An 18121-nucleotide genomic window follows, 5' to 3' on the forward strand; every position below is an offset into this window, starting at 1 on the left:
CTGTATTGTATAATGGAAATTTGCTGAGAGAGTAGAACTTAGAGTGTTCTCACCAAGACAGACAAACAAACAAAAACAAACATGTGAGGTGATGGTTGTGTTAATAATGGAATTAATATCTACTCATCTTTGATAAAAAAATCAATGAGCCTTATTCCTCTGGGCACAGCTCATCATATTGTTCCCCTGAGAGGACAGAGAAACCAATGTTTAGATGGAGATGCTAATGTTTTCAGAGCCTACAAGGACCCTCCTTTTAGTAGCTGTGGCTTTTGAGGTTTCTGGAGAAGTTGTAACAAACAAAGACTGGACTGGGTTGTAAAATTTTAGAATTTCGTTTTTGATGATTTCATCACTATGGAAGCTAACATATGACAATTTCAACCTAATTCTTTTTTTTTTTTTTTTTTTTTTTTTTTTTTTGTCTTTTGTCTTTTTGTCTTTTGTTGTTGTTGTTGCTATTTCTTGGGCCGCTCCCGCGGCATATGGAGGTTCCCAGGCTAGGGGTTGAATCGGAGCTGTAGCTGCCAGCCTACGCCAGAGCCACAGCAACGCAGGATCCGAGCCGCGTCTGCAACCTACACCACAGCTCACGGCAACGCCGGATCCTTAACCCACTGAGCAAGGGCAGGGACCGAACCCGCAACCTCATGGTTCCTAGTCGGATTCGTTAACCACTGCGCCACGACGGGAACTCCTCAACCTAATTCTTAAAGGAGTTTTTTTTTTTTTTTTTTTTTTTTTTTTTTTTTTTTTTTTTAAAGCCCTTTCTTTTTTGCAATACTTCACAAGCTCCTCTCTTTTTCAGTCTTCCATCACTGTGAATCACCCGAGGCATTTTTTAGGGAAGGTTCCAGTTATGCACTATGGGACTTGTCCACTGTCTTTAATCTATATGTTTTCTATACCCATCTGTAGATTAGATATAAGAATCTATTTTGGCTTAGTTCGTATCAGATCAAGCAGCAAAGTGTCTTCTGCGTTGGGGGAATGGGGTATAAGGAACAGAACAGATAATTACACCTTGAGTTCTACTTTGCCTGGGTTTCTGCTTTGACTTTCACCCTATTATTCTTCTTGTATCCTCTCCATACTCATAGGAGAAGGGGATGTTTGTCCACCCTAGTTTTATAAGCAAAAGTAAATTAAAATCCCATGTGTTTGTTGTGCATCCTTTGGTAAGGCTATATTATTGGTATTTTATTTTTCTTGGGTATATCTTAGAACATTCTAAGAACACTTAGAACTAAAAATTTATTCACAACATTTTAAAATTGCCATAATCTTATAGGTACAGGTTTCTACTAAATGCCAGCATTTGGGACCACCCATCTCTCCACAAGTCTTGGACAATGTTCATGAAAAGTGTCAGAGATATTAATCATTTCCTATCCAACACTCACTGCTTCTTAGAAAATTTGCTCATAGCCTCCCTTGGGGAACCTGCAACCAAGCAGGACTTTCCCAGGATAGCCCCTCCCTGCCATGTCTTCCACCTGCCCCCTATTTGAAGAAAAACATTAGCCTCCTAGGCCTTCTCTGAGTTCCAAAGAGCAAATTTAATCGTAAGCGAGAAAATGCAGAAACAAAGGAAAACAGTCCTGCAAGATAAGATAATATTTCAGCCACTAAACAAAGTCAAGGACCTTTACTTCCTCTACGAAGCTATTGATAATCTTCTGAGCCACATCCTTGAGCTGTTTTGCAGATACTGAAACCCTCATCATGTGGAAGAAGCTAACTGTACGCTGCCTGCAAGCACATAGACCCTTGACTAGTTGGAACCAGAAGGTTGATGATGCTGACTCTTGATTACCTCATCACCAACCAATCAGAAGAATGTCCACAAGCTGACCAAGCACACCCAAATCCTCTCCTTCATCCTGTCTTTAAAAACCTTTCCCTGAGAGCAATCGGGGAGGTCGGGCCTTTTGAACATACTCCTTGCTTGGTCTTGCAATAAATGCTGCATTTACCTTCCCCACAACCCAGTGTCAGTAGATTGGCTTCACTGCATGTGCGTGAGCAGATCCATGTTTGGTCTGGCAACAAACCTATTTCTGTGGGTCCTGTCAAGAGAGTAGATAACCCTGTTATCTTGGCTACAGGTAACTGAATTGTGGTGTGTAGCTACATCAAAATACAGTTAACTACTCTGAAGTAGCAAAATAAAAATTTAGCAAAATATCTGTATTCTTTAGTGAGGAAAAGTGTATGCGAAGCATTATCATACTGGCGAAGGATACAAAAGAGCATATTTCCATAACAGAGTGGATGACTTGCAAACACACGTCACATTTCCTATTGTTTGCATATAGCTTATCTTTATTTTTTAATTATTTCTGTTTAAAAAGTTTAGGAAGTGCAGCGAGTAGCTGGACATCATCAAAATTTAAAACGCTTGTGCTTCAAAGGACACCATGAAGAAAGCAAAAAGACAACCTACAGAATGGGGGAAAGGCTTACAAATCACATTTCTGATAAAGGACTTGTGTCTAGAATATATAAAGAATGATTGCAACGTGATAATAAAGAGGACAAATAGGAGTTTCCATTGTGGCTCAGCAGGTTAAGGACCTGTCCTTGTCTCTGTGAGTATATCGGTTCAATCCCTGGCCTTGCTCAGTGGGTTAAGAATCCAGCATTGCCATGAGCTGTGGTGTAGGTGGCAGATGTGTCTTGGATCCAGTGTTGCCGTGGCTGTGGTGTAGACGCCAGCTGCAACTCCAATTCAACCTCTGACAGATGCAGTTGTAAAAAAAAAAAAAGAAAAAAGAAAAAGAAAACAAAGACAAATAACCCAATTTAAAAATGAACCCCAAATGGCCTCCATCTTCTTCACACTTGTTAGACCAGCAGTGACATTGGGGAGTCCATGTATTGCTGTTACTATTAGTGATCACCGGGCATGGCTCTGGGGAATGGGTCCTTAAAGAGCCACAGTGGCTAAACATGGTGATAATGAAAAAAAATGGCTGCTCTGAAGACAAAAACCTGTCATCAAATTGAGTATTATATTGGTGATTTCAGTTTGCCAGGAGTCAAGATTTTAAATAAACAGATCAAATTTGAATGAAAGCTGGGTACCTCTGGAGATAATGATTGGATTCAACACATTAAACCATCTAACAATACACTTTCACATAACAGAAGTGCTGAGCAAATTAAAAGCAGAACTCAGGGAAGTAAGTGAAGGTAAAACTAAAACCAGAAGGTCTCCCAACAAACCCCCGCCTGAAGTGACTGATGAGTAAAAAAATGATGTAAAAAAGATCTGTTTATACTAAAAACTTCCCAACTGATGCAACTCTTGATGACAAAAAGAATGGTTAGAAGATAAGATCAAGAATTATGTATTCAGATAAGAAGAACATTGTACAAAGTATTTAAGGGATTAATATTTGCTGTATTTAAGGGGTTAAAATTTGCTGTTATCTGGTAGTATTGACTCGGCTGAGAAGTTTGTTGAGGCCTGTGGACGGGAGAAGAAATGCAGGGATATGCTAATATGCTTCATGGAAGATTACTTTGCAGAGAAGAAGAGAAAGAAGGGAGAGGAGGAAGGGGAGAAGAGGAGAAAAGCACAATAAAGTGGAAGGTAAGCTATGAGTTAAACAAGAGCAAGAAGAAAGAAGTTGGTGGGAAATGCTGAAATGAAATCTCCAGCAGAAAAGCTTGTTTGCTTGATGAAATTTTGGGGGAGCTGAGATGATCAAACCTGTGGAGAAGGCTTTCATGTTTTCTTAAGTCATGGTGAAATAAAATGGGTAGATTTTGTCAGAGGAGCAAAAGAGGGAATGGTTCTATTTAGAGAAGAAGCTAAAGAAGCAATGGATAAAGCCAAAGATGCAAAGAACGATGACTCACTATTAAGGAACAAAGAAGTGATGTGGGAAGGACTAGAAGGAGATGTGGAATGAGAAACGTTGAAAAGAACCAGCAAGGATCAACAAGAATTCCTAAACAAATAGAAGTAAAACGGTCACAGATTTGAAGGAAAAAGAAAGGGAAATAAAGCTGCCCAGGCTGGGTCTGAAAAAGGGAAAGTACAGTTTTAGGGCAAGTAAACTAAATTTGATAGTGATGATGAACTTGATGAAAATGATGCAGCGGGACCAGTAAAAGAGCAAGAGCTGAAACAAAGAAGGACCCGCACCAAAACAGCAGAAAACAGGAAATAGTGCTGGATACCAGTAGTCCATAAACTTTTTAAAAAACTCATTTTAATTAGATTTTAAGAGGCTTTAAAAAAGGAAAACTGAGGATTTTAAAAAGAAAATTGAATCAAGTCCACTTTTTTTTTTCTTTTTTCTTTTTGGGGCCACACCTGCGGCATATGGAAGTTCCTAGGCTAGGGGTTGAATCAGAGCGATAGCTGCTGGCCTAAGCCAGCATCCTAGCTGCGTCTGCAACCTACACCACAGCTCACCGCAATGCAAGATCCTTAACCCACGGAGCAAAGCCAGGGATCAAACCCGCATCCTCATGGATCCTAATCAGATGCGTTAACCACTGAGCCATGAAGGAAATTCAGAGAACAGTTTTCTATTTGTAGAAAAGTAATACAAATATGGCACAGGGAGCTCCTGTGTACTCCTTGCTCAGTTTTCCCCGTTGTTAACGTTTTATGTCACCGTGATGTATGTGTCACCGTTAAGGACATTGTTATTAACAAAGCTCTATCCTTATTATAACTGCTTTTCTTCAATGTCCTTTTCCTGTTTTGGGAGCCCGTGCAGGCTATTACATTACCTTTTGTTGTGTCTCCTTATCTTCCTCCAGTGTGACAGTTTCTTGGAAATTTCTTCTTTTAATGCATTTGACAATTTTGAGGAGTACTGGTCAGATATTTTGCAGAATGCCACTCAATTTGGGTTTTTTGGATGTTTTTCTTATTGTGGTGCTGGAGTTATAAGTTCTCGGGGGAAGATAGCAAAGATGAAGGGCCATTTTCATCACATCCTATCACATGTTCATGCTCTCGACATGATTTCTCTGTAAAATCTGAAACATGTTTTTATCAGGGTTTATCCACAGGAAAGTGATCTTTCTGCTCCTTTCCTTCCTCTGGATGCAAGTTGCTAAGCACAGCCCATGTTCAAGGGAGAGGGAGGTGACGTTCCACCTCTTTGGGGAGGAAGTATTTATATACATTACTTGGCAATGATGAAATTGACATTCAAATATATTAAGTAACTTTCTCAAAGTACCAGAACTGGGATTCAAAGCCCATAAATCTGCCTCCAAGGTTCATGCTTTTTTTTGGGTTGTACTCATGGCAAATGGAAGTTCTCAGGCTAGGGGTCGAATTGGAACTACAGCTGCCAGCCTACACCATGACCACAGCACTTCAGGATCTGAGCGAGCAGCATCTGAGACCGACGCCACATCTCCTGGCAATGCAGGACCCTTAAACCCAGATCCAAGGCCAGGGATTTAACCTGCATCCTCATGGATACTAGTTAGATTTGTTTCTGCTGCGCCACAACGAGAACTCCCAAGTTCATGCTTCCTCACTCTGCAATACAGCTTCTCTGTACCAGTCAGTCAGTTTTAGTTCTAACTCAGTGATAAACATTATATGTATTTGGACTAACTTCTTTGTAATCTTCTGCTATACATACAATAGATAGGGGCATTTGTAATAGGTATTAGAGTTATACCATGCATTGAATGTTGCAACCTTTTCGTTTTCTCAATGCTATGTCCTGTTTCCCCACCTATTTAATAATGGCTTTGAAATATGATTTTCCCACTGCTCCAGTGGTCGAATGTGTGTTCTATCCACTGTTTTGACTGTTATAAATAATACCTTATCGATTTTTTTTTGTGTGTTTGAATCTGTGATGACTTTAAATGACTTTTTAAGGATAGATTCCTAAAGGTGAAACCATATAATAATCACATATTCCAGCTCTCTGTACTGGTCTTGACACAAATTTTGCCAAGTTTTTATCAGAAGAATTGTAAAAAAAATTCTGACAATGAAGAATTCTGTAAAAATTGTAAAAAAATTGTTAAAAAAATTCTGACAGTGAAGTACTTTGAGTATTTTCATTTTAATATATTGGCTAATTTCACTGGGAAAATGTGATAAGTAAAATTTTTTAATATTAAAAAATGTTAAATATTTTTCTAAAACCTAAAAAAAATCACTTGGAATTCTCCTATACAGAAAATCTCTTTTTATCAATTTATTTAATTATTTATTCATATCAGTATGGACTCGATATTTATTTCTGTGATATATTATAATCCAATGCTATATATATATATATATATATATATTATTCTATTTCTCAGATTGTCCCACCTTTGGTCATTCAGCTCTTTCAAACTGACTCCTATGTCCCATTAACATGTCCCATCCTTCTGATGTTTAAAGCACATCCTTACTTGCTGGCACTGCAAGGGGCTCTGGGCTCATCTTGTGTATTCCCCTGCCCCAGCCCTAGAATAGGAGATAAGAGGATAATTAAGAGAACACGTACCATGACTTCACGGTAGATATTAGTGGTGAAATAGTATAAGAAGCAAAACCGGAACATAGGTGTGAAAAGTGCTTGGAAAGGAAATTTTTCATGTTAATCATATTCAAAATGTATATCTTTAAGAATTAGATGGAGTATGTACATGGATTGTTATTATGTCAGCAATAAAATCTCATACGATATGGTAATTCAGATCAGTTCCTAGATCCTTTACATTCATTCCCTCCAGACTCCAAAGGGCCCCAGGCGCCAAAAGGATGCATTACTGGTGGTAACAAATTAACCAACAATGATGACAACAAAAAACAAATAAAAACCTTTGTCTTGGAGTTGTATGTTTGTGTACTCCTCTACCTTATATAGTAAGTGCCGTAATAGTGGAATCCTATTCGTCTTCCTAGCTCACCATTTTTACACAGGAAATTAAGAAATTAGACTTCTCCATAGTTCAATTTTGGATACTCTATTCTTAAACCAAAGTGCGGGGAGTTCCTGTCATGGCTCAGTGGTTAACGAATTTGACTAGGAACCATGAGGTTGCCGGTTTGATCCCTGGCCTTGCTCAGTGGGTTAAGGATCTGGCGTTGCTGTGAGCTGTGGTGTAGGTTGCAGATGCAGCTCAGATCCTGAGTTGCTGTAGCTCTGGTGTAGGCCAGCGGCTACAGCTCTGGTTAGACCCCTAGCCTGGGAAACTCCATATGCCTTGGGAGGCGGCCCTAGAAAAGGCAAAAAGCCAAAAAATAAATAAATAAAAAATAAACCAAAGTACATTTTATATTCTCCTAAAATGTCCTGTTTTTTCTAATCTCTTCCGATTTGTTGATTTTATTTTGTTCACTCAAATTGTCTTCTCTACTAATATTCACCTGTTGAGATCCTACACATTTCACAAGGCATCCTAAACTCACTCACAAATTTTCTTGAATACTCAGCTTCATCTTTCCCTCTCCTGAACTACATGTCTGCTTTCCTGAGTTTCTTCTTCTACTCTTCCATGTTACAGACTTTTTAGTGTACTGGTTATGTCCCCCTTTCAGGGAAAATTACTGAGCCACCCTTATCAATTCATCTTTTAGTGTATTGAGGGTTCAATCTCTGGTTAAAGGAAAAATGAGTCAGAAAACTGGCAATGAGCTTTATTAGAATCTGCTTTAAGGTCATTCTGGGGATCTAAGAACCAGAAGGGAGAATATGTGGATCTTGTCACCTTAGTTTGTTGGAATAAGTTGAGAAATAAACTAACAGAAAATTGAACTTGATTTACATAGACTTTTCCTTGTGCCTTGTATAATTGCGTTCATTTTCATAATTATCTTGAGGAAAAGTAAGTGCATACGTCAATGGCTTTGGACGAGGCGGTTTTGTAATTTTTCTACGTGCTTCCACTTCCACGATGTTGAGACAACAATATCTCCCATTTTCACATAGTACTTCCCGTATTTCTGTTGTTCTGCATATTTTCCTGCAGTATCCTCTTACATATTCACCCCAGCATTTCTTAAGTTGTTCAGTTACTGTACACATAAAGAACAACAGAACAAGGTCAGTGTTTGAGACGAAAGGCAATTTAGGTCATGGGGAAGACAGAGGGATGTTGGCAGAAATAAGGTATATCGGAGACCCACAAAGCATATACCAGTAATAGCCCACAGAGGATTCTGCAAGAGGGTAAACCTCAGTGTTTATGTCTAACTGATCACCCATATTTTGTTCTTCTAAGGTTGTGGGCTTCCATCCAAGATCTGATGGGCTTCATCCAGAGCAAGAGATCTTATTTAGGAAAATAAAGGAGCTAAATCATTGATTTCGGGCTATGGAACTATGTTCCATCTGAAAATCTCAGTAAGTCTGCCTCTATTTGAATGCTTCCAGGGTACCACTTCCTCACAACTGCCCAGAAAATAATAATTTGTTTCAATGTATTTATGTCTGAATCAAATTCTCTTCTTGGGTTCACACTGGCTACCATGGTCAAGAACGACTATTTTTGGTCCAGGCAGATATTTTTGTATCTCAACATTCTTCCTCCCCTATTACTTCTCAGTATTGTACATTTTTTGCCAATGCACATCTTCTTTCGGTTTCTATGTCATCACAATAATCTTGGACTTATTTTATCACTCTATGACTCCTCATTCTTTTTCTACCTCCAGAGGAAAGAATTCCTCTAGACCATTACTCAACTTGATAGGTCTCTTTTCCTTTGGTGATCCTAAATCACTAAAATATTTTCAATGATCTGAGAGTTAAGATGTTCAGATTTTGGCCTCAGGGCTTTTACTATCCTCTGGAATAAACCCTAGAGGATGAAGACTGAGAACAAAGATGCTACCTCCAGCAACAGGTTCTAGAGACTCTTTTACTTCTTAGAAGTTTAAGGGGCTATGGATATGTCACTATTATTCCTGTAATAAGGGACAAATGTTAGCTTTTAAAGAGGAAAGGAAGCTAATTTTTAAGTTCTTAGTATATGCCAAGCACTCTGCTAGAAGTTTCATGAATGTTCTATCATTTAATAAATTCCCCACGAACCAGGTGTCATTTCTCTACAAAGCGAGAAAACTAAGGCTCAGTGAGTCTTCACATTTTATCCAAAGTTGATAAACTAGTAGGTGTTTAAGGCATGTTTTTCCTACCTGAATCCAAAGTTTGTTCTTCTTCCACTATTCACACACCATAATATAATAAATTAAAAAATGTATACAGTATCAGATTGGAAGAAAATATGGATGGCTACCAAAGTAAAAATTGTGTCTAAAGAAACAAGGTCATCCCCAGATATTGGGCTTAGGTCTTTCTGTAATGAGTCCTTCCCAGAGGAAATTATGAGCTCTTTTCAGCTCTGTGAGTACTCCTTTTTAAGAACAATACTATGGTAGAAGGGCTCAGGAAGAGGGAATTTTTTTTTTAAAATGACATTGGATAGACTTTAGCCATCCCTAGGGCCCTATCTCTTCCTACAGTGAATTATAAACTTCCCTTGGATTCTTGAAAATACTCCATCTCATTGTTGATTTGCGTGAGCCCCTGGAAGGCAGCTATGCTCTCCACTATAGCACCAGTGTGGTTTGAGTGAGCCCCAGGAAATCTCTGGGTTACCTGTGAACTTCTGGAACAGCAGAATTGCAATGATCAAGAGGAGCCTCATGGCCAGGCTTCCCAGAGGAGGTGGCAGCCAAAGCTCTTGGTCCAGTGAATTGCACGCTGGGTCACCCTGTTCAGAGTCTTTGATTCTTATGCACTGAACCAGAACAGATGTTATAATACGAAGCGTGCCCTCAAACTTCTGAACTATGGATTTTGCATCATGTAGGCAGGCACAGGAAATTTGCTTACCTACTTTACTCCCACAAGGAATTCAAACACACAGTGTGTTCCATCCCATCATACCTGATGCCATTCTGTAGGCTGTAGACTGCTGGTAAGAAGAGTGTGTGCTTTCTTTACTTTGGCTGTCTGCCCAGACACACCAAGGCAAATCTGTACTCTTTTAAGAATGAATAAGGTCATAAAATAAGTGAAGCCTATCCCATTGATTCCATTCAGCTGAGTCTAGGTCACTGGGTGTTGTATCTATCATGTCAGCTAGTCCAAATGGTAGCCAATTTTGATCCCCACATCCTAACTAAATGTAATTTCTCTCAGACAAACAATATTCAATGAGGGAGGGATATAAACATGACTATGTTATAAATTTCATTTAGAAACAGCAAAAAGGGGAGAAAATACAGAGATAACACAGCATAAAGCATCATCCTGATGGACCATAATAGCAAAGGTTTCTTTCCTGCCAGTGTAGAGAATTATTTAGTTTATATTCCTTCTGCTCTACCCTCTGTGAAGATTCCCTGTCCATTAATCTGGGTGGAGATATATTAGAAGAGATTGGGAGAGAATTCTTCTGGGGACTGTTCTTCTTTTAACAGCACATTTCTTCTTAGTGCAGGTTTAGAAAATGGTGTGAATGATTTTGTTATGCAGGCTTTGATTTCTAAGGCCTTATAACTCTTTTGAAAGTTTAGCAGAATATTAACGGACTTTCTTTTGAATTGCTTTCAGTCGTTTCATGTCTAAGACTGAACTAGAAATCCTGTTGAACCATGGCAGTTCATTTTAGATCCCATCCAGAACAATGATATCATCTATGGAATAAGCTTTTGGAGATATACTACCTCTATTACCCTTAGTTTAACAACCTCTCACTCGGGCTCTGCCTTAAGTAATTCTATAGCCTCTGGACAGTGTACATGAACTAGTTGAGATGGATCGCCATAAATTTAAGCAGTATCAATGTATTCTTTTGTGTAATTCCATCAGCAACACATATCTATCTAAATGCAGAAATGTATACAACAAATAGGTGGATTGATACAGGTTTGCCGTGTGCCCCAGAACTTAAATGACTAAAAAAAAGAGGAACAAAAGAGTCCTAGTTATTGGTCAGGGAGTTATTGAAGTAAATTGTGGACTTTATTCTAGATAGGGAGAGAAATATAAAGAAGGTAAGACTGAAAAATTGGTCTTTGAGTTTTGAAGATGAAAGACTCATATTAACAAAGTGTATTGCCTGTACAATGGGGAGAACATTCTATAGCTAACCTGAACTGTCTTTACCAACTCTTTGATTAGAAAACTCACCTTCCTTTGTCCCACAGATAACATTAAGAGAACATCTTAGAAAATTATCTCTCTACTCCCACTTCAATAATGTGTGTGTGCTTGCATGTGTGCTTGCACATGTATATGTGTATTGTCTATTTGTCTCCTGCTGCTGGAGTCTATGAGCCAGGAAAACCTCCTAGATTGAGCCCATTGAGAGTCTTCTTTTCCAAGTCCTCTTAGGGTTAAACAGTAAGTGGCATGAGCAAAAATTGTCCATATACTTATAGGTTTATTTCTGGGTTATCAATTCTGCTCTATGTATTTATTTTTCTGCCAATATCATGCTGTTTTGATTATTATAGCTTTGTAATATAAAAGTTTTATATCAGGGAGTGTGATTTTATTCTTTTTTCCTCAGGATTGCTTTGGCTTTGGGGGTCTTTTGTGGTTTCATATATATTTTAGAATTTTAAAATTCTTTTTTTTTTTTTTTTGTCTTTTTGCCATTTCTTGGGCCGCTCCCGTGGCATATGGAGGTTCCCAGGCTAGGGGTCTAGTTGGAGCTGCAGCCACCAGCCTACGCCAGAGCCACAGCAACGCAGGATCTGAGCCGCGTCTGCAACCTACACCACAGCTCACGGCAACGCCGGATCGTCAACCCACTGAGCAAGGGCAGGGATCGAACCCGCAACCTCATGGTTCCTAGTCGGATTCGTTAACCACTGCGCCACGACGGGAACTCCAGAATTTTAAAATTCTATTTCTATGAAAAATGTCCTTGGGATTTTGATAGGGATTGCACTGAATCTGTGGATCGCTTTAGGTAATATGGGCATTTTCTTTTTTCTTTTATTTTTATAGCCGCACCTGCTACATATAGAAGTTTCTGGGCTAGGAGTTGAATGGGAGCTGCAGCTGCAGGCCTATGCCACAGCCACAGCAGCACTGGATTTGAGCCACATCTGTGATTTATGCTGCAGCTTGCAGCAACACCTGATCCTTAACCCACTGAATGAGGCCAGGGATAAAACCTGTGTCCTTACAGAGACAACATTGTGTTCTTAACCTGCTGAGCCACAATGGGAACTATGATACGGACATTTTAATAATGTTAACTCTGTCTATTCTTTTTTCTTCCCTTTTTAGGGCCGCACTCACAGCATATGGAAGTTCTCAGGCTAGGGGTCGAATTGGAGCTACATTTGCTGGCCTATGCCACAGCCACAGCAATGAATGTTAACTCTTTCAATCCATGAGCGTGGAAAATGTTTTCATTTGTTTTTGTTCTCTCAATTTCTTTCAACGATATCTCATAGTTTTCAGTGTACAGGTTTTACCTCCTTGGTAAAATTTATTTCTAAGTATGTTATTTTGTCGAAATTGTAAATGGGATGGTTTTCGTAATTTCTCTTTTGGCAAGCTCATTTTTAGTATATAGTAGTGTAACAGATTTTAATATGTTACAACTTTACAGCAACTTTGCTGTTTATTATAGTTTATTATTTCTAATGGTTTTTTTTTTGGTGGAGGCTTTGGGTTTTCTACATGTAAAATCATGTCATACACAAATATCAACAGTTTTATTTCTTCCTTCTAATTTGGATGCATTTTATTTCTTTTTCTTGCTTGATTGCTTTGGCTAGAATAAGTAGAATAAAAGCAATGAGAGTGGGCGTCCTTGTCCTGTTCCTAATTTTAGGAGGGTAGATTTCAGGTTTTCACCATTGAGAATGATATTAGCCATGGGTTTGTCATATATGGCCTTTATTACGTTGAAGTACATTCCTTCTATACCCATTTTATTGAGCATTTTTAAAAATCATAAAAGGTGTTAAATCTTATCAAATGTTTTTTCTGCAGCTATTGAGATGATTGTATAGTTTTATCCTTCATTTTGTCATGTGGTGTATCACAGTAATTGATGCATGAATGTTGAACCATTCTTGCATCCCTGGAATAAGTCCCTTTTGATTGTGGCATATGCTCATCTTAATGTATTGCTGTACTTGATTTACTAATAATTTGTGAGGATTTTTGCGTTATGTTTATCAGAAATATTGGCCTGTAATTTTCTTTTTTTGTGGTACATTTGTCTGGTATCAAGGTGATGTTGGTGTCATAAAGTGATTTAGGAAATGACCCTTCTCTTCAAATTTTCTTTTGGAAAATTTTGAGGAAGAAAATTCTTTGAATGTTTTGGTAGAATTTACCTGTGAAACTGTCTGGTCTTGGACTTGTGGTATTTTTTGGGAGATTTTGATTACTGTTTCAATCTCTGCTAATGATCAGTCTATTCAGATTTTCTATTTCTTCATGATTCAGTCTTGGAAGGTTATATGAATCTAAAGATTTGTCCATTTCTTGCAGGTTTTCTGATTTGTTTGTATATATCTGTTTATAAGACCTTCTTATAATCTATATTTTTGTTTTATCCATTGTCATTTATTTTTATTTTATTTATCAGATCCTTCTCTCTCTCTCTCTCTCTCATTTTAGTGAGTCTAGCTAAAGATTCATCAGTTTTGTTTCTTTTCAAAGAACTAGCTCTTAGTTTTCTGTTGTATTTTTATACTCTATTTCATTTGTTTTCAATCTGACATTTATTATTTACTTCCTTCTATTGACTTTGGGCTTCACTTGTTCTTTTTTTTTTTTTTTTTGTCTTTTTTTTTTGCTATTTCTTTGGGCCGCTTCCACGGCATATGGAGGTTCCCAGGCTAGGGGTCTAATCGGAGCTGTAGCCACCGGCCTACGCCAGAGCCACAGCAACGCAGGATCTGAGCCGCATCTGCAACCTACACCACAGCTCACGGCAACGCCAGATCGTTAACCCACTGAGTAAGGGCAGGGACGGAACCCGAAACCTCATGGTTCCTAGTCGGATTCGTTAACCACTGCGCCACGACGGGAACTCCCACTTGTTCTTTTTCCTAGTTTCTTTAGGTGTATGGTATGAAATTTTTCTTGTTTCTTGAAGTAGGCCTGTATTGCTATAAACTTCTTGTGCTACATCCCATAGATTTTGGTATATTGTAGTTTCATTTTCATTTGTCTTCAGGTATTTTTTGATTTCTCTTTTGATATATTAATTGACTCAATAACTTTTCAGTAGCAACTTTGTTGAGTTTCCACACATTAATGATTTTTCCAGATTTTTTTTTTGTAGTTGATTTCTAGTTTCATTCTATTGTGATTGGAAAAGATACTTGACAGGGTTTAAGTCTTTTAAAAAATTATTGAGACGTTGTGTGTCCCAACATTTGGTTTATCCTTGAGAAAGAATGTATATTTTACATTCCAGTAGGTGCATTTGAGAAGAATATATATTTTATTTTCCAGCAGGTGGTGATATAGCACAAAATTTTAGTTTCTTTTACCTGAGCTACCTCTGGTTATATTTGGGGATTAGTACTGCCTTTTCAGAAGTGTCAACCCAATGCTTTCATTCTTGCTGCCTATATCTCAAAGTCATTGGTGCCTAGCTATTGCTGGCATTGCTGGGGTTGCTGCCTGGGGCACTAGAATGGTCTATGGCTCAGCTTCATATGGAGTCTCCTGGGTCTCAGGCTCTGAGTAGCAAGTGTCTCTGCCCTGACCAAGGTTGTTGGTTAATGGGTACCACTGCTGTGGGCAGCTGTCAGGCCATAATATGCACCTCTGAAGCTGGAGAGATTGGGTCACAGACTCCATATCTGCTACTGCCTGGTTCTCTGTGGCTGTGGGCAATACTGCAGCCAGGAAGATGATGTCATGTATGTTGCTTTCCCTTTTGCTACCAGGTTCTCTGGGGCTGTGGGATTAGCTGCCATGGCTGGTGGGGGACCTGGATTTCAAGCAATGCCTTTGCTGTTCCTGATTCCATGTCCTCTATGTGTTTCTGTACCTCCCATCTTTAGATGTACAGATATATGGAGTTCTGATATCCTGGTGTGTTGAGCAGAGGTACCTTTTGAGTTAGGATGTTCTACTGGTTGTAGACTGAAGTGGAGAGACAAAGAGTGTTTTAAACTGATATAATGCTGAGGTCACTCCTACATTTGTAGTTCTATTTTTACTTTTTTGAGGAACTTCTATAATTGTTGCACCACTATTTACACTCCCAGAAACAATGCACAAAATTCCCTTTGCTACACATCCTTTTTTTTTTTTTTTAAATGGCCACACCTGTGGCATATGAAAGTTTCCAGGCCGGGGGTTGAATTGGAGCTGTACCTGGAGCCTATGCCACAGCCATGGCAACACCAGATTTGAGCCACATCTGTGAACTATGTTGCAGCTTATGGCAACACTGGATCCTTAACCCACCGAATAAGGCCAATAATGATCCAACCTGCACCTCACAGAGATATTGGAGCCCACCAGGTCACAATGGGAATTCCTCTCTGCATCCTTACCAACACTCATTTTTTGTCTTTTTCATAATAGTTGTTCATGTTTTCCTATGCTTACTTGCCATCTGTGTATCTTATCTTCTCTGGTATAATATCTCTTCATGTCTTTTACCTAATTTTTTCCCCATTTTTAAAGTTTTGTTGAAGTATAGTTAATTTACAATGTTGTGATAATTTTTGCTGGACATCAAATTGACTCAGTCATGCACATTTTTTTTTTACCTATTTTGTAATTGGATTATTTTATTTTTCAATTAAAATATATTTAACATACAATGTTGTGGAAGTTTAAGGCATATAACATTTTGATTAATACATTTAAACATTGCAATATGATTGCTGTTGTAGCCTTAGCCAATACCTCTATCACATCACATAATTATTAGTCCTTTTTTTGTGGAGGGAATAATTAAGATAAAGTCTCTTAGCAAGTTTGATGTCTATAACAATGACATTGTCCATAATTACAATAATGTTCATTAGATAGCCAGGATTTATTTTTTCTTTTAGTCGCAGCAGTAAGATTGTATTCTTACATTTATCCAATTCCATTATATCTGACAATTCCATTTTTTTCCATCCAGCTAATCTGTGCTTTTGATTAATGAATTCAACCCATTTACATTTAGAGTAATTACTGATAAATAGAGACTTAGTACTGCCAGCTTATTAATTGCTTTCCGATTGTTTTGTATTTCCATCATGTATTTTTCTTTTGTTTCTGCCTACCATTGCAAACTGGTGATCTTTCTGTGGTGATGTGCTTTTTTTTTTCTTAAAAAATCTTTCATGAATCTATACTATATTTTTGCTTTATGATTACCATGAGGCTTATATAAAACATCTCACAGATAAAAATATCCATTTTATGCAACTCATCTGCATTCACCTATAAAGTTGCCACCCTGTTTCTCTTCCCCTTCTGTATTTTTAGTGTCACCATTTACCTCCTTTTATGCTGTGTATATATTAACAAATTAATAGCTATAGTAATTTGAATTCTGCTATCCTTTAACCTTCACACTATAGTTAATTTACTATCTTATTGTAGAATTAGAGTTTTCTAAATTAGACTACAGGCATACCTTATAGATATTGTGGGTTTTGTTCCAGAGTACCACAATAAAGCAAATATTAATAAAGCAATTCGCATTAATTTTTTTTAGTTTCTCAGTGCCTGCAAAAGTTATGTTTGTGCTATACCATAGTCTATTAAGTGAGCAACAGTATTATATCTAAAAAGTATATATTTTAATTAAAATATTTATTGCAAAAGTGCTAACCATCATCTGACAATGCAGGTTTGTGAAAAATCTTCAATTGGTTAAAAAAACCCTGCTATCTGTGAAGCATAATAAAATGAAATGCAATAAAAGAGGTATACCTGTATATGTTTTTCCCTTTACCGGTATGCTTTTTATGTCACTGATTGGAGTTTTTCACTTCAGCTTGAAGAACTCTCATCAGCCTTTCTTGCAAGGAAGATCTAGTGATGAACTCCCTCAGCTTTATTTCATCTAAGAATGTCCTTATTTATCCCTTATAGCTGAAATATAGCTTTGCTGGATAGAGTATTATTACCTGGAAATTTTATCTTTCAACACTTAATGTTATTTCAGTGACGCCTGGCTTATGGGCTTTCTGCTGAGAAATCTGCTGACAGCTTAATGAAGATTCCTTTTTTAGATTATACATTTTCCCTCTGGCTGCCATTAGGATTCTTTACTTATCTTCAATTTTTGGTAGTTTCACGGTAATATATCATGGAGAAGGTATTTTTCCATTGAGATAATAGGGTCATCTGTTTGCTTGATGAACTTGGATGTCCAAGTCTTTCCCCAGGTTTGGGAAATTCTCAGATATTCCTTTGAATAAATTTTCTGTTCCCTTTCCCTCTTTTCTCCTTCTGGAATTTAGATTATTATGCATGGTTTGCAGAAATCATTATTGAGAACAATGTGACTATGCAAAATTTTAAGGTAAGCAGGTAGAAGTCAGCTTTGAGGATATCTTCAAGATGAGCTTTATGCTAATGGCTAATCGATGCTATGGCTTAGCGATGTTGTGGCCTTGAAAGCAGACAGAAATGCCTTCAATATGTGATTTCGTGTTTATGAAAGATCTTTTTCCTCCACCAATCTCAGATTTTTCATATTTTAAATGGGAATATCATATCTTACTAAGACTACAAGTCTTAGAGTTTCACAGGTGCCAGAGACCATGGGGTTCTACATATCTTACCCATTTTAATTTTTAGAGTGAGTCCAGGAGGTAGGCTTATGATTATATTTCTCTTACCAATCAAAAAAAAATTTGAGTCAGATGTCACATGTTGAGTAATGCAGTGATGAGTAAAACTAAATGTAATCCTGGATATGTTTTATTTCAGTTTCCTCAATTTTAATCATTATCAAAATTATAATAAAATACTTTTTTTTTTCTTTTTAGGGCCACACCCATGGCATATGGAGATTCCCAGGCTAGGGGTCTAATTGGAGCTGTGGCTGCCAGCCTGCACCACAGCAACACAGGATCTGAGCCACATCTGTGACCTACACCACAGCTCACAGCAACACTGGATCCTTAACCCACTGAGCAAGACCAGGGATCAAACCCACAACCTCATGATTCCTAGTC

The 18121-nt window shown here is 37.9% G+C and overlaps 1 protein-coding gene and 1 pseudogene across 1 annotated transcript; one reads left to right on the top strand and one right to left on the bottom strand.

Moving 5' to 3' along the window:
* The first annotated feature begins 990 nt into the window (after nt 1-990).
* LOC100521413 (lupus La protein homolog pseudogene) lies at nt 991-4197 on the top strand (annotated as a pseudogene).
* A 3415-nt stretch (nt 4198-7612) lies between these two features.
* DEFB127 (defensin beta 127) lies at nt 7613-9765 on the bottom strand. The gene is made up of 2 exons (XM_021077601.2): nt 9591-9765; nt 7613-8005 (listed from the first exon to the last, which is right to left on the bottom strand). Exons 1-2 carry the CDS (start codon nt 9637-9639, stop codon nt 7752-7754), a joined length of 303 nt encoding a protein of 100 aa, XP_020933260.1. The 5' UTR covers nt 9640-9765; the 3' UTR covers nt 7613-7751.
* Between the last annotated feature and the right edge of the window lie 8356 nt (nt 9766-18121).

Source organism: Sus scrofa, chromosome 17, assembly GCF_054392235.1.
Source record: "Sus scrofa isolate SSC_HxYL_T2T_F1_AM1 chromosome 17, Sscrofa_HxYL_maternal_Yorkshire_Landrace_v2.0, whole genome shotgun sequence".
In the NCBI taxonomy this organism is placed as follows: domain Eukaryota; kingdom Metazoa; phylum Chordata; class Mammalia; order Artiodactyla; family Suidae; genus Sus; species Sus scrofa.

Bases quoted from the DNA above. Each gene is read 5' to 3' on its own strand.
- DEFB127 (XM_021077601.2), bottom strand. From the start codon at position 9,639: ATGAGGCTCCTCTTGATCATTGCAATTCTGCTGTTCCAGAAGTTCACA. The intron at 8,006-9,590 runs GTAACCCAGAGA...TTATGTGTACAG, and splicing joins GCTGTTCCAGAAGTTCACAG to TAACTGAACAACTTAAGAAA.